The sequence below is a fragment of the Haplochromis burtoni genome, unplaced genomic scaffold (genome assembly GCF_018398535.1).
Source record: "Haplochromis burtoni strain Fernald_Lab_line unplaced genomic scaffold, NCSU_Asbu1 Contig_387, whole genome shotgun sequence".
Taxonomy (NCBI): domain Eukaryota; kingdom Metazoa; phylum Chordata; class Actinopteri; order Cichliformes; family Cichlidae; genus Haplochromis; species Haplochromis burtoni.
Genome location: NW_024582748.1, coordinates 130,482 through 143,880, shown reverse-complemented (window position 1 = coordinate 143,880; position 13,399 = coordinate 130,482). Strand labels below are relative to the sequence as shown.

The 13,399-nt window shown below is 41.2% G+C and overlaps 3 protein-coding genes across 9 annotated transcripts in view; 2 read left to right on the top strand and 1 right to left on the bottom strand.

Moving 5' to 3' along the window:
- Positions 1-991, top strand: part of LOC102293046 (son of sevenless homolog 1) — a gene marked incomplete at its 5' end in the record, with an annotated part of 61,203 nt that extends 60,212 nt beyond the window's left edge. Inside the window, 1 exon segment of the mRNA XM_005944446.2 lies at positions 179-991. Coding sequence (XP_005944508.2) covers positions 179-751 — 573 coding nt within the window.
- Positions 992-1,953: 962 nt separating this feature from the next.
- gemin6 (gem (nuclear organelle) associated protein 6) lies at positions 1,954-3,604 on the bottom strand. Its single transcript, XM_005944445.3, has 3 exons — positions 3,362-3,604; positions 2,797-3,189; positions 1,954-2,575 (listed from the first exon to the last, which is right to left on the bottom strand). The coding sequence occupies exons 1-2, from the start codon at positions 3,493-3,495 to the stop codon at positions 2,814-2,816; spliced, it is 510 nt and encodes a 169-aa protein (XP_005944507.1). The 5' UTR covers positions 3,496-3,604; the 3' UTR covers positions 1,954-2,575; positions 2,797-2,813.
- Positions 3,605-8,198: 4,594 nt separating this feature from the next.
- On the top strand, positions 8,199-13,381 carry LOC121811958. 7 transcript variants are annotated; one of them, XM_042212697.1, is made up of 5 exons: positions 8,199-8,484; positions 9,129-9,265; positions 9,529-9,835; positions 9,990-10,088; positions 11,539-11,839. In XM_042212697.1, exons 1-4 carry the CDS (start codon positions 8,295-8,297, stop codon positions 10,079-10,081), a joined length of 726 nt encoding a protein of 241 aa, XP_042068631.1. In that variant the 5' UTR covers positions 8,199-8,294; the 3' UTR covers positions 10,082-10,088; positions 11,539-11,839. The 7 variants fall into 7 exon arrangements, 4 of the variants coding, with proteins under 4 accessions (XP_042068631.1, XP_042068630.1, XP_042068633.1 ...); XM_042212699.1 differs by lacking the exons at positions 9,990-10,088; positions 11,539-11,839 and adding exons at positions 11,848-11,900; positions 12,183-13,381 and having other exon boundaries at positions 8,202-8,484; XM_042212698.1 differs by lacking the exons at positions 9,990-10,088; positions 11,539-11,839 and adding exons at positions 11,848-11,900; positions 12,179-13,381 and having other exon boundaries at positions 8,202-8,484.
- Positions 13,382-13,399: the final 18 nt, after the last annotated feature.

Below are 13,399 nucleotides of genomic sequence, written 5' to 3'. Positions count from 1 at the left end.
TAACTTAGCGAGGTACGAAGAACGGGCCCCTGTTGGCGTCCTGTTATGGTGTAAATGTAAACAAAGGTCTGTGGTGAGGGGAGGCGGGGCTGTTGTCTGACGCCGCCTTCTCAATTCAATCTTGATAAAGGTTCATTTGAATGTGACATTTGACCCCCCCCCCCTTTCTCCCTCACAGATGGTGTCAAAGCTGGACAGCCCCCCAGCCATTCCACCTCGTCAGCCCACCTGTAAGCTCCACCCCTCTCGTTACTCGTCACTGTCATCATCACCACCTGACAGCCCCCCCTCCCTGCCTCCACGAGAGCCCCTCAGCTCCCCTCTACACCTCCTGCCCCCCCCTCAGGGTCGTCCCCGCTGTGACCTCCTGCCTCAGGCTTTCTTCCCCCCCAACATCTCTGGCCCAACTTCCATTTGCTCCACCCCCACCACATTGTCCTCCTCACCCCCTCTCCCTGCTCCTGTCACCCCCACCTCCAGGAAATTACCCCTGCCTTCTCCACCCCTCCCCCCACTCCCTCCCCTCACCTTGGATGGCCCCCCTGTGCCTCCACGTCACAGTGTTCCCAAACTCCCCCCAAAGACATACAAGAGGGATTCTGTTGGACACGCCCCCATGCTGGACACGCCCTCTGTGCGATTGGACAGCCTGGAGTTCCAGAGGGTTCAGGGACAGCTGATTGGACAGGCTGTGGAGGAGACTGAGTTAACACTACAGCTGATTGGATCAGAAGAAAGTAAAAATGTGTGATGGACCAATCAGGAAGCTCTGACTGCTTCGAACTGAGACTGACTGTAAAACAAAAATGTGCTCTTATTCTGAACATCTCTGAGCTCAGACCTCAGAGGGACGAGACCCTCAGGTACTGGCCTGGAGCCACACAGGTACTGCAGTGGTTCAGGTGGACCTGATGAAGAAGATGGTGGTGATGTCATTATTAGTGATGTAAACAAAAACAAGGGAATAAACATTTCTTTCACTGAGCTCGAAGAAACCTGGAGTTCATCGGTCTTTATTTTACCTGCTGAACTGAACTGTGGCTGGTTTTTGTAGGTGGGCTCCTCCACATCTACTGCCCCTGCAGCAGCGGGTGGTCTTTAAGTCTGACATCATTATTCGTGTCTGGGTTCAAACTCTGCTTCAGGTCCAAACGATCACTGCAGCATCACTGAGAGTTAAAAACTGTAAATTATTTCATCTTTAATAAAATGATCAGCGTTGCTGCTTTACCAGGTGTAACAATGAAGTTTAACATCCAGGCATCCATGAAAACAGGATTTATTAAATTTAATGGAGTTAGAAGTTAGCAGGAAGTTATCTTGCCAGTTTCCATCTAAACAGGTTATAGCATGTTCTGGCTGAGAGATTTATGAACAAATTCAAACGTACAGCTCTGCTATCACTTCCAACATAAATGAAGACAGAAAACTAAACAGCAGTGACGTTTGTAGGGTTACTGAAGTTGGGCTGGCTGGTATATAATGATGTGCTACCTGATCGCTAGCGACACAGCTATGTTAGCATAAACACAGTGAAGCTGGAGGATGAACGCTAACTTTTTTCCGCTTGATAAAAATTAACGTGAGGGTTCCTGATGGTTAGAGACAAAAGCAGTCGCATGGCAGGATGCTGTAAACGGACCAAACTTCAGTCAGGAGAACAACTGAGATAATCCATCCACAATACGAGGTTAGTCATTATACTGCTGCATGGGCTGGGCTGTAGATAGGGTTTAAAAACTGAGCTTTAAAATGAACAATGGTAATAAAAACCGAGAGAGGACGATAGTGATCACTGACTGTTTTTAGGGGTTTGTTCAGATTAAACTGAACTATATACAAAGCACTAAAACATGTTAAAAACACAACAGACTTAATAAATGCAGAGTAGTTTGGGCCGGGAGCAGGATTCATCATGTCATCACTTAAAGAGCAGATAAGGTGGCGCTGGGCTGGTTTCAATTAACTTTATTGACATTGAACACACACAAAGCCACAGGATACAAGTGTTTCTCTGCTCTGCATTCAACAAACAAAACCAAGCAGAGCATATTGAAATAAATGCGTGGAGGGATTGGTGTCTTGTTACCATAGATACAATAATTACCTTACAGTTTATTTACAGTGATTAGATGACTCTGTAGACGTTTCATCCCCATGTTTACTGAAACTGACAAAGATCAAAGCTCGTGGTTTAAGTTTGACTCCAGTCTGAATTTGTTTTACAAAGTATGAAACGACACGAAACTTTTACAAAAACGCTCCGGGAATCAGTCTGCAGCAAGTCATTCCCACAGGCGCAGGTGTCACCATGGCAACGGGCAAATAAAGAGCAGAACTCCGTTCTCCTCAGAGGACAGACCGGAGACACCTGATACTGACGCAGGTGATTCAGGTGATGTTCAATCACATCGGCGACATCCAGGTGTCAATGATTACAGCAGATCAATAATTATCGATTACTGGAGTCTGACAAACTGAAATCCGCCCGTGCACACCCTGACCCCGGGTGACCCCAGGCGAGCCAGCACTCTGGTTTCCTGGTTCATTGTGGTTGCTGCAGGTCTCTTCTCACCTGAAATGAAATTGTGCCTGTCACAATAAAACCAGTTTATCTTTTAAAATTATGCACATATTTAAAACTCCTCCCACTCTGACGTAACTAATCATGGCGATTGGTGACTCGTCAGTCTGTGGGACAGGTGAGTTTTACAGGAAGTGAGTCACTTAGAAACTCCTTTTATTTAGATTACATCTGCAAATGACAAAAGGGCGGAGCTCAAACAACACACTAACCTGGTGATTGGCCCAGCTCAGAGTGGCAACCCCTGATTGGTACAGTCCTGGATCCCGATAAGTCTCTGGATCCGGTCCAGGATGATCTGGTTGGAGCTCCTGCAGTCGTGGGCGCTATAGGGCGCAGCGATCGTCAGGACGCCCGCCACTTTTAGCTCCTCCCCCTCCTCCTCCACGGGGATCCGGTTCTCCTGCAGCCACCGCCGCACGGCATCCCTCCGCTGACGCAGCTCCTTGGGGTCCAGGCAAGGGGACGGCGGGGGGAGGAAGACCGACCGCAGACGCTTCGCCGTCTCATCATCATCAGCCGCTCGCAGGACCTCCACCGCCTCCACGGCGTGACCCATCACCACCCGCACCGCCACCGCCTCACCAAAGGACACCAGGACCACACTGCAGGGCACAGGAAGACAAGGGTCAGAGCCACGTGACGATCAGGAGTCACACTTAAACTTAACTTAAACGAGTTAAGGTCAAAGTTCACAGGAAACGGCTGAAAAAAAACTCGACTCGTTCGTCACGATCAGCTGTTTGATTTACAAATTAGGCTCCACGTGCGCGTTACCTGGCGGACACCGGGTCCACGCTTAACAGCCAGCCGCGGTGCTCCTCGCCTTTTCCCGCTCTCACCTTCACCTCTTTGTTAAGGTAGTGAAGCCACCTGAGCGGACCCATGAGGGGCCAGCCGCACTGCATCATGGACCTCACGGTGCTGAGATCGATAGCTGAGCAATAATCGATTCACACACCCCTCCACCCCCTGCCGTCTGCTGTTCACAGCTGTTAACGCTCCTGAGGAAACACAACACGGAAACAAAAGTTCCGCTTTAAGGCGTAATCTGAGCCGCGGCTGCCCCCTGCAGGCCGAAGCGGGCACAGCAAAAACATTCAGTAGAAGAAGCGACTAGAAATAGAATAGAGACCCTTCGGCCAAAGCATAAAACATTAAAGAGAAACCAAATAAGAAGAAAAGTAATACTGTGAGCTCACAATAAAACAGCAAAAATAAAATAAATACGTTAACTGATGAAAATCCAAAACTCCTGAAATAAGTCCACAAATTTAATTTCAAATAAAATGTGACTCTTTAAAAACTCAATAAATAATGAACAAGAAGAGTGAGAAAGGCAGCACGTTTCTGTTGGTGACAGCAGATTTGCAGCGGTTCACACTTAAACTGCAACATCAGCGAACAATGGATTACACTTTTGGTTGATATTGATCAGTCACACTTTATAAATGGCTTTAATTATAAAATGTATATTTATTTTTAACCACAGACGATAAGGCAGATATTATTTTCATGTCCTTCAGCTAAACTTTTATATGGAGGTGATTCCAACACAGTGATGAATGAAAGCATGGATAGATGCCCCCATGAACAAACATCCGAGCTCGAACATATCCGTGACAGGAGATCTTTATATGTGGAGCAATGAGGACAGAAACAACAGTCCTGACAGACCATAAAGCAGTCCAGTTTAGACTGATTTGAAATTATTTGGACAAATTCAGAATAAAGACTGTTGGAAACTAAATTAATCCAAAGTTAAGCCCTGAGACTTATTAACAAGAAAAACTATTTAAGAGTTTTCATGGAAATGAAATTTGATATCAGAAATTTTTCAAAAGGAAAATGCTTCCTCTAAAGACAAACGAGAGAGAAATTAAAATAATTTCTAGAATAATAAGATCATGTGAAAAAACAATTTGTCTAAACGATAATCTCACCGTCAGTCAGATGTTAAAGCTGTTAGGAGGAAACGGTGAGAACAGCGGAAAAAATGCCCAAAATATTTCTTTAGTTAACAAAAAAGAAACTTTGAACAATGTTTTATTAGAAAACTCAGAATTATTCATTCAATATGTGAAAGTGAAAATAGTTTCCTAAATATAATTACCAAAAATCATATTTGGCTCATTCAGAAAATACAAATGGATAAATTTCTCCATAGGCAAGAAAAGAATTCCAGTAGTAGAGGAGACCGTAATGTGGGTCAGTTCTAACACTTCCAATTTCTCCAAACAGAGCTAAGTTTCAAATGATGCGATTCATTCTGTACATGCCAAATTCAGTTCTTCTATCACATGTGAAAAATTAGCACATTTTGGCAAACACGGACAATTTAAGAAGAAAAGAAGTAATTTGTTTGCGAAAAGTAAGTTTAAATTTTTTTTTTAAACTTTATGATAGCATTATCTGCTTTGCAGTTAAACTCATCAAACTGAAATTATGTTATTTGTATGTCTATGGCGATATATTCTGTGTAGGTCTTTAGTGCTAATGTTTTAGCTGTTGGCTGTAATGTTAGCTAGTTGAGATGGGATGGCCTTTATTTGTCAGTTGCAGTTGCCCACAACCGAGATGACAGACCGTGCAGACCGTACATACAATACACAAACATCACATTGGGGAGACAGGTCAGGCTAGGTAGCGAGGAAAAAAACATTGAAATATGTAACACAAAAGGATAATCCAGGAATCATCATCACACCATATCACAATAAAACACAGACAGCAACATGGGAGAGTGTTCCAGTGTGTACAGCTGATCTGGGACCGCTGCAATCTTCGATCGCACCTCCAGCTGTCCACATCGGATGGGAGGTAAACCTGGGAGGAGGTGTTGGATTCGGGGAGGGTGATAGTGAGGGCGTATCAGTATCAGTGTACATGTTTCATGCGTGTGCATTTGTGTGTGTATGTTTATCCCGTGTTCAGCTGAGAGAAAGTGTCACCACGCCCGGTTAAGCGAAGGTCTGGCGGCCTTGAAGGAGGGACAAAGAGTTCTGACAACAATCCTGTTATCATGGACGAATTTGTTGTTCCAGTCAGCTTCGACCTCAGCAGCCTTCTGCTGGCGCCAGTGGGATGGCCGCATGAGTGAAGATGGTGAATGTTTTGGGTGTAGTGCGAACAACTGCATCCAATTTATGCACAAATTATGGAGTGCATATTAAAAAAGGACAGTTTCAGGGTATCCCACCCTTAGATAGAGATGGGCACACCTGACTGATGACACTGCAATTTTCCTGTCGAATACACACGATGTGAGCAGACAGCTACTTGTGTCAGGGCTGAAAATGAGTCTGTCTTATTACCTTTCAAACATTTAAATCTGTCAGAATTAATGGTATACCTGTTGAAACAAAACTACATATTTGGGTGATTATTGAAAACAATCAAAAAGGATGTAAACTTCTCCAATTTTTGCTCCTGTAACTCCTGTGTTACTGCCGAAGACTGGACAATGTTGCTTTATGACCAGAAATGCCCAAAGAGATCTCTACAGACTTACATCAACTTTGATTTGATTAATATGGAGAAAGAAAAGCGATCGCTTCAAAAGGATATTCCACATAAGGCAAACAAAAAGATGGTCTGGAATGACCTCACGGCACAAGCATAGTCCCAACCAATGCTGGTGGTGCATCTTTTCAACAGCTCGAATCACATAATGAAGCATTGACGTCATTTCAGAGAGTTCATCTTTGGTCACATGATATTCTGGAGCCCGACACGGGCTTCTTTTGGACACGCCCATGTTCAAACGTTTCATACAAATGAGTTTTTAATCAAATAACCGTAAAACAGATGCACCACACCGATAGCCTGATATTAAACAGAAGTTGCTAATGCAGAGAGGGTGATCACAGTGAGGCGGCTCATTTCAAGCTGCTGTTCATATTTTTGGCCACCAGATGTCACCAAAGAGGACTAAAGCGCCTCGAGTAGTGAACCATCTTGGTGGAGGGACATGGTGCAGGTTCACCGAGCAACCCCCGGTCTGGACGCGCTCTGCTCAGCTTCGTTAGCACTTTTAGCGATGATGATCATTATTCTGGTGATTTGTGACACAGAACTGTTTTTTTAAATCACTGCTGCTGTTGATCTCTAAGGTGAGGCATGCACAGTAGATATTTGAGACTGAAGTTTCCTGTCCTTCAGCCTAATGGAGCAAATCACTGCAGTCATCCCAGTCCAAGCGAACGTAGTCTGAGTGATTGAACTAAAGTACGCTGAACGTGCTGCTCATAAAAACGTTCCTGCTGTGAATAAAAGTAAAGAGTAAACTCTCACACTCCGAGCGTCACCTCCTCCTGACAGCTTTACTTTTCAAGCTCACACCTGCAGACTCACTGCTGTTTATGGTTGGAGAGTAAATATAAAAACACAATTCCAACAAGTCTGACCTGAGGTCAGCAGGTACAGTGCAGGTGTGGTGTTTCAGGATCAGACATTAATGCTTGTAGAACAACAGCACTGCTGTAAAACTGCCAACAGAAAACAACCAAGAAATGAAGCCGACAGTCTGTTTATTGTTGATTATTTATCACTGATGCTCGTTGGGGAAACACAAAGACATTCAGACCCTCCTACTGTCTCCATAGCTGTGCAAGGGATCGTCCTCGGATGGTGATGCCAACTTCTACAGATTTCGTTGGATCCTGACCTGCTCTCTCTCTCTTGCGATCAGTGAGCTCATTTCCTGTCTGTTGATGTGTTTTTATGTATACAGCTGTGTCAATATTATTGATTACTGATTAATGATTGTTGCGCTTCAAGCTGCATATTACGGTGGCCCTGAAGTGCAAATCACACCAACAAATTGCTAAACACAACAACAAAATTGAGAAACAAAAAAACAAAACTGAGAATCACAAAAACAAAACTGAGAAGCACAAAAACAAAACTGAGAAGCACAAAAACAAAATTGAGAATGCACAAAAACAAAATGAGAATCAACAAAAAAAACACAAAAACAAAAGAAGAATCACAAAAACAAATTCAAGAAGCACAAAAACAAAAGAAGAATCACAAAAACAAATTAAGACAAAATAAGCCAAACAAATCACACAAAAACAAAAGAAGAATCACAAAAACAAATTAGAGAAGCACAAAAACAAAAGAAGAATCACAAAAACAAAATTAGAAGCACAAAAACAAAATGAAGAATCACAAAAACAAATTAAGAAGCACAAAAACAAAAGAAGAATCACAAAAACAAAATTGAGAAGCACAAAAACAAAACTGAGAATCACAAAACAAATAAGAAGCACAAAAACAAAAGAAGAATCACAAAAACAAATTAAGAAGCACAAAAACAAAAGAAGAATCACAAAAACAAAATGACACAAAAAATAGATCAAAATAAGAAGCACAAAAACAAAAGAATCAAATAAGAAGACAAAATAAGTCACAAAATGAGGCACAAAAAACTGAGAATACAAAAACAAAGAAAAATTAAGTCACAAAAACAAAAGAAGAACAAAAAAAATCACAAAAACAAAAGAAGAATCACAAAAACAAATCGAGAAGCACAAAAACAAAAGAAGAATCACAAAAACAAATCGAGAAGCCAAAAACAAGAAGAATACAACAAACGAGAAGCACAAAAACAAAAGAAGAATCACAAAAACAAATTGAGAAGCACAATTACATTAAGAAAACCGGAAAGGGTAGGTACCAGTCGGCAACAGGAGACATCACTGATTGGATGTCCGATCTGTTCGTCTTTGGAACCGGAAGTTACTCTGCCTGTGGCGCATTTCGTTTGAAGAAGAACGGCGGAATGTTTTGTCCTAGCTGTGGGAAAAAGCTGGTTGAGGAGTCGCCGAACTTTTGCAGCGGCTGTGGCGAGAGGCTTTATCACGCATCTTGCATCGGAGACACTTCACTCCCATTGAGTAAGTTAATAAGCATAATAAAATGTTTGTTATTTATTGATTTATTAGCCTAGCGTTAGCTGTTTCCAGACCATAGCAGACCAGAGGGCTGTTCCACTAAGCGAGCTCAGAAAATCGAGGCTCATTTGAAAATGCACGCAGCTGTCAAAATGACTGCTCAAGACCTTTCTAGTAGTGAAGGTTTGAGGGCAGTTCTGGTGTTAACAAACCTCGCAGCTAGGGTGCCACGGACCAGACTTGTCCACAAGCATATTGCATAATGAATGAGCAGAAAGACTGCACGGTTAGCCTCGTTCCTGGAACCGAATTTGGGGCAATCGAGCCTGGATTTTCAGAGTGAGCCTGGCTTTTGGGATTAGCTTGCTTCGTGGAACAGTCCTCTGAGCATTTCCACAACTGAAACGATAATAAATTAGTTCATTTATTATGTTTGGTTAACTTTAGGAACTAACCCTATTATGTGTCTATACATTAAAACTTACTGGTGTAGAATTGTATTGGTCAATAGTATCAGTTGCATTGTCATTCCTTGGTAGAAATTTTCTAGTGAGATTATTCAGTGTTGTGTGGACAATGGAATGTTACATGAATGAATGTCTTTAATGTGTGACATTGTAGTACATTTTTCCTTTGTTTCCCTTTAGCATCACAGACTACCTCAAACTGCCCGACTCCAACCTTCAGCACCTTCATAGAATACAGAAAAAAGAAAAATGAAGAGAGGCAAAAGTTTTCTGAAGGGAGGAAGGGCTTAAAGAAAAAGGAAAAAAGAAAGGTTCAGGTAGTTTGGCTAGCTCAGTCTGAAAACAAGTTGAGGTTAATTTTCTAATGACATTCTTTTGTTATTCCTTAGGGGAGTTGTGTAAAAAATGTTCAGTGTAGTAAAGCTATCCAGAATAAGAACAATTGTTTACGAGTAATTGTACATTTAGGTTGTCAGGAAGATCCCTCTTTAGCAGTTAATAAATATTCAAGTTTGAATAGATCTGCTTAGAGTCATATTAGTATCTACTTGGCCCATTGTTCATGTGTTTTTCCTTACAGATAAATGTCGGCTTGATGACCATTAAAAAGGGTGGTTTGAAGCCATACCGTGGAAAAACTATTTTCCTAACAACAGACCCTGACGCTACTGCCACAAGTCTGCTCAATCAAGCTGTTAAAAAAATGAAGGACTTTAACAAAGATCTAAAAGATGGACCTTTCCTTCTTCTGTATCCGGATGGCACTGAGGTCATTACTGTCCCTGGAACACAAAGACCATTTACACTTGAGGCTTATAAGGCTGAAGTTGGCAAGCCTTATCAAAGAATCACTGTTTTCATCTGCTTGAAGAGTGACTTTGAAGATGGTAAGCTGCTAATGTTTGTTTTGATTTTGACACACATTCCCTTAGTTTCAACAACTGCTAATTTTGAAATTGTGAAATTATAACATTACGCATAAAGCACGCAAGTCAATAGCATACCTACATTAAAATGGTGAATGGCCTGTATTTGATATAGCAACTTCTAGGGTTCTACAACCCCCCCCCCAAGACACTTCACAACAAAACCAGTCATTCACCCATACACATTCACACACTGCTGGTGATTAGCTACAATGTGGACTAGAGCAGGGCGATATGGCCAAAAATATTTATCACGATATATATTTGAAAATTTGCGATAACGATATAACGACGATATAATTGATGCGAGACAAAATACAACTCCACAACATTACTAGCGCAAAAAGACAACCTTCCATTTATTTTCACTTAAACAAGAAGCTGGTTTTTATGTACATTAAAGCTTTATAAAAATGTAACAGTGCAAATGCAAATTCCTTGCTGAAAGTTTAACCAAAAGGCATTTCCAGTAGAAATGGGCTGACATATCCTGAGCATAACCATGTATAATATCCACTGAAGTTAAAAAGAGGTGCTTTGCAACATTAAACTGCAGTGTGCAGTACGTATTTTTCGGACCATAAGGTGCACGGGATTATAAGGCACATTAAGCGAAACAAAGCAGTCAGATAAATCAAACTTTATTAAACTCATTCTTCTTGCTTCCTCCACTTCTGTACCATTGATTCATTAATGTTGAATTCTCTGGCAGCTGCTCTATTCCCATGTTGTTGCAGTATATTAATGACTAACCTCGTATTGTGGATGGATTATCTCAGTTGTTCTCCTGACTGAAGTTTGGTCCGTTTACAGCATCCTGCCATGCGATTGCATTTGTCTCTAACCATGAGGAACCTTCACGTTAACTTTTATAAGTGGAAAAGTGTTAGTGTTCGTCCTCCAGCTTCACTGTTTATGTTATGCTAACATAGCTGTGTCGCTAGCGATCACGTAGCACATCATTATATACCAGCTAGCCCAACTTCAGTAACCCTACAAACGTCACTGCTGTTTAGTTTCCTGTCTTCATTTATGTTGGAAGTGATAGCAGAGCTGTACGTTTGATTTTTTTCAGAAATCTCTCAGTCAGAACATGCAATATCATGCTTAGGTAACTAGCGAAACTAGCGAGCTAACTTCCGCTAGCTTCCTGCTAACTTCTAACTCCGTTAAATGTAATAACTTTTGTTTTCATGGATGCCTGGAAGTTAAACTTTATAGTTACACCTGGTAAAGCAGCAATGCTGATCGTTTTATTAAAGATGAAAGAATTTAGACAGTTTTTAACTCTAAGTGATGCTGCAGTGTTGTTTGACCTGAAGCATACGGAGTTTAGGACCCAGATTACTCCCAGATTTAAGAGCATCTTAGTCCGACAAATACGACAATAACGACGGCCGCTTGCATGTTCTGCAAAAAAATGTGCTTTGTTGTGTATCTGACGGACAAACACCAAACCAGTTCCACATCACTGAAGTTGCACCATTTTTACAAACCAATTCTGGTTCATCTGTTTCACTCAACAATCGGCCATGTGCGTATGAAAACAAAGGCACTGCGCATGCGCGTTTTACTCCCATTCTATCGCGATATTTCATTTTCCTATCGTTGCCTAACATTATACCGGTATTACCGTGAACGGTATAATATGGCCCAGCCCTAATGTGGACACAACTGTCCTGGGACTCACTGACTGAAGCAAGGCTGCTGTACACAGATGCCACCTATCCCTCCCACTACCACCACCTGGCATGGAGGGTGAAGTGTCTTGCCCAAGGACACAACGACTGCGACAGACTGAGCAGGGCTCAAACCTTCAACCTTTTGATTACAGGGTGGGCTTTTAACTCCTCTGCCACCATTGCTGCCTAAATTAGCTTGTATATGTTATGTTTCTTCCTGGAAACATGAAATTCAGCCATTTTTGGATCTACTGAGTCATGATTTTTAAATGCTAACTTTATTTGTTTCAGCCATGGGAACTTCAACATGAAAGCAGTCCTTTACAGAAAGCGGCAGAATATGAGTAAGTGATATTTTAAGAACATGTAATCTTTTACTGTTTTTTGCCTAAACTTTTGTATTAATGAGATATACACTTTTGTCAAGGTTCAAGGTTCTTTATTTGTCACATGCATAGTTATACAAGTATAACACACTCATTCATTCTGTATATGGTTTTTGGAACATGGACTACATAATACTTGTATTGCTTGTTTGTTAATCAAGATGCTTAAATATTTTCAAAGTGTCAATTAATATTTTCACAGTACACAACAATAATGCTTTTCTTTGTTCTCTAAGGAAGGGTGCTGGGGATCTTGTGCTTGCTAATGAAGTACAACAGGTAAAAAACTATTTTATTAGTAAAACAGTGCAGCAGACAATCTCCACCGCCTTTACTTTGCAATTAGATGACGATTCACTGTTTGCTTATTACATTCATTGTTATTATACAATGCATTTCACATCATCAATTTTCATACTATCAATAGATTATAACATCCACCCCTTAAAGGTACACTAAGTGAAATAATCACAAAGCAGTCTAATGTCTCAATCATGTTGGAAGGAAGGTTACATTGAAACTAACTGTGTATGACTCGTCTTTGTCATCTAGAATCTTCTGGCGCTGATCCGTAGCCATGAAACTCATGGAACGGGAGGAGGGAGAGTCACTCGTTTGTTTATAAAGATAGACTGCAGTACACAAATTTGACCACAGGATTTCTTCTTATTTCATTCTTACTTACTGTACCTTTAGATAATCTATTGGGATAGGAAACCTAAGGTACATCCATCTACTTCCGGACCATGGGTCCCCTACTGCTAAAAAAATAGGAGTCTATGAGCCAATAAAAATTATTTTCTGATCCCGTTTGATGTGTATAATGGATTTAAAATATGATGTCCGTGAAGTATATAAACACATTTTGATGCCAAAAAATGCTTAAGCGACAGGTGGCAAAGGTTATTTTATGTTTTGTTTGAAAAGACGTGGCGAAATGTAAATGTTCGTCTCACAAAATTGACATCATCGAACCAGACACAGAGAAGAGGACAAGCTTAGTTTTGTTTAGCGAGCTTCGAATCCTTCTTCCAGGATGATGTGGAGAAAACCACTATAAATCTGGTCATGTGATAATTAGCAGCTACGCTGGGGGAGAAAAGCTTCTGAGGCGACATCATATTTGCGACATCTGACTTGTAGTCATTTTAATGACGAATTTTTACAAGCTAACAAATCTCAAATTACATTACAGACATAGTCGAAACACAATTATTTATTATTTAAATTGAAGTACAACATATGTGTGATTCAGAGAGTAAGGCAAAGCAGACCAGAAAATAACTTTTATAGCTCCATTCACTTCCATTCATTTTTCTTTTGTTCAGGGACCCACGAGCAGACCAGAAGGGGAGGAGACTTAGGCTCCCTATATTAAAATAATTATCAATTGGTCAAATATGAATTTTCATTCATCCTCATTTCGGTATTTCCAGGTCATAGATCCTCACTCTTTT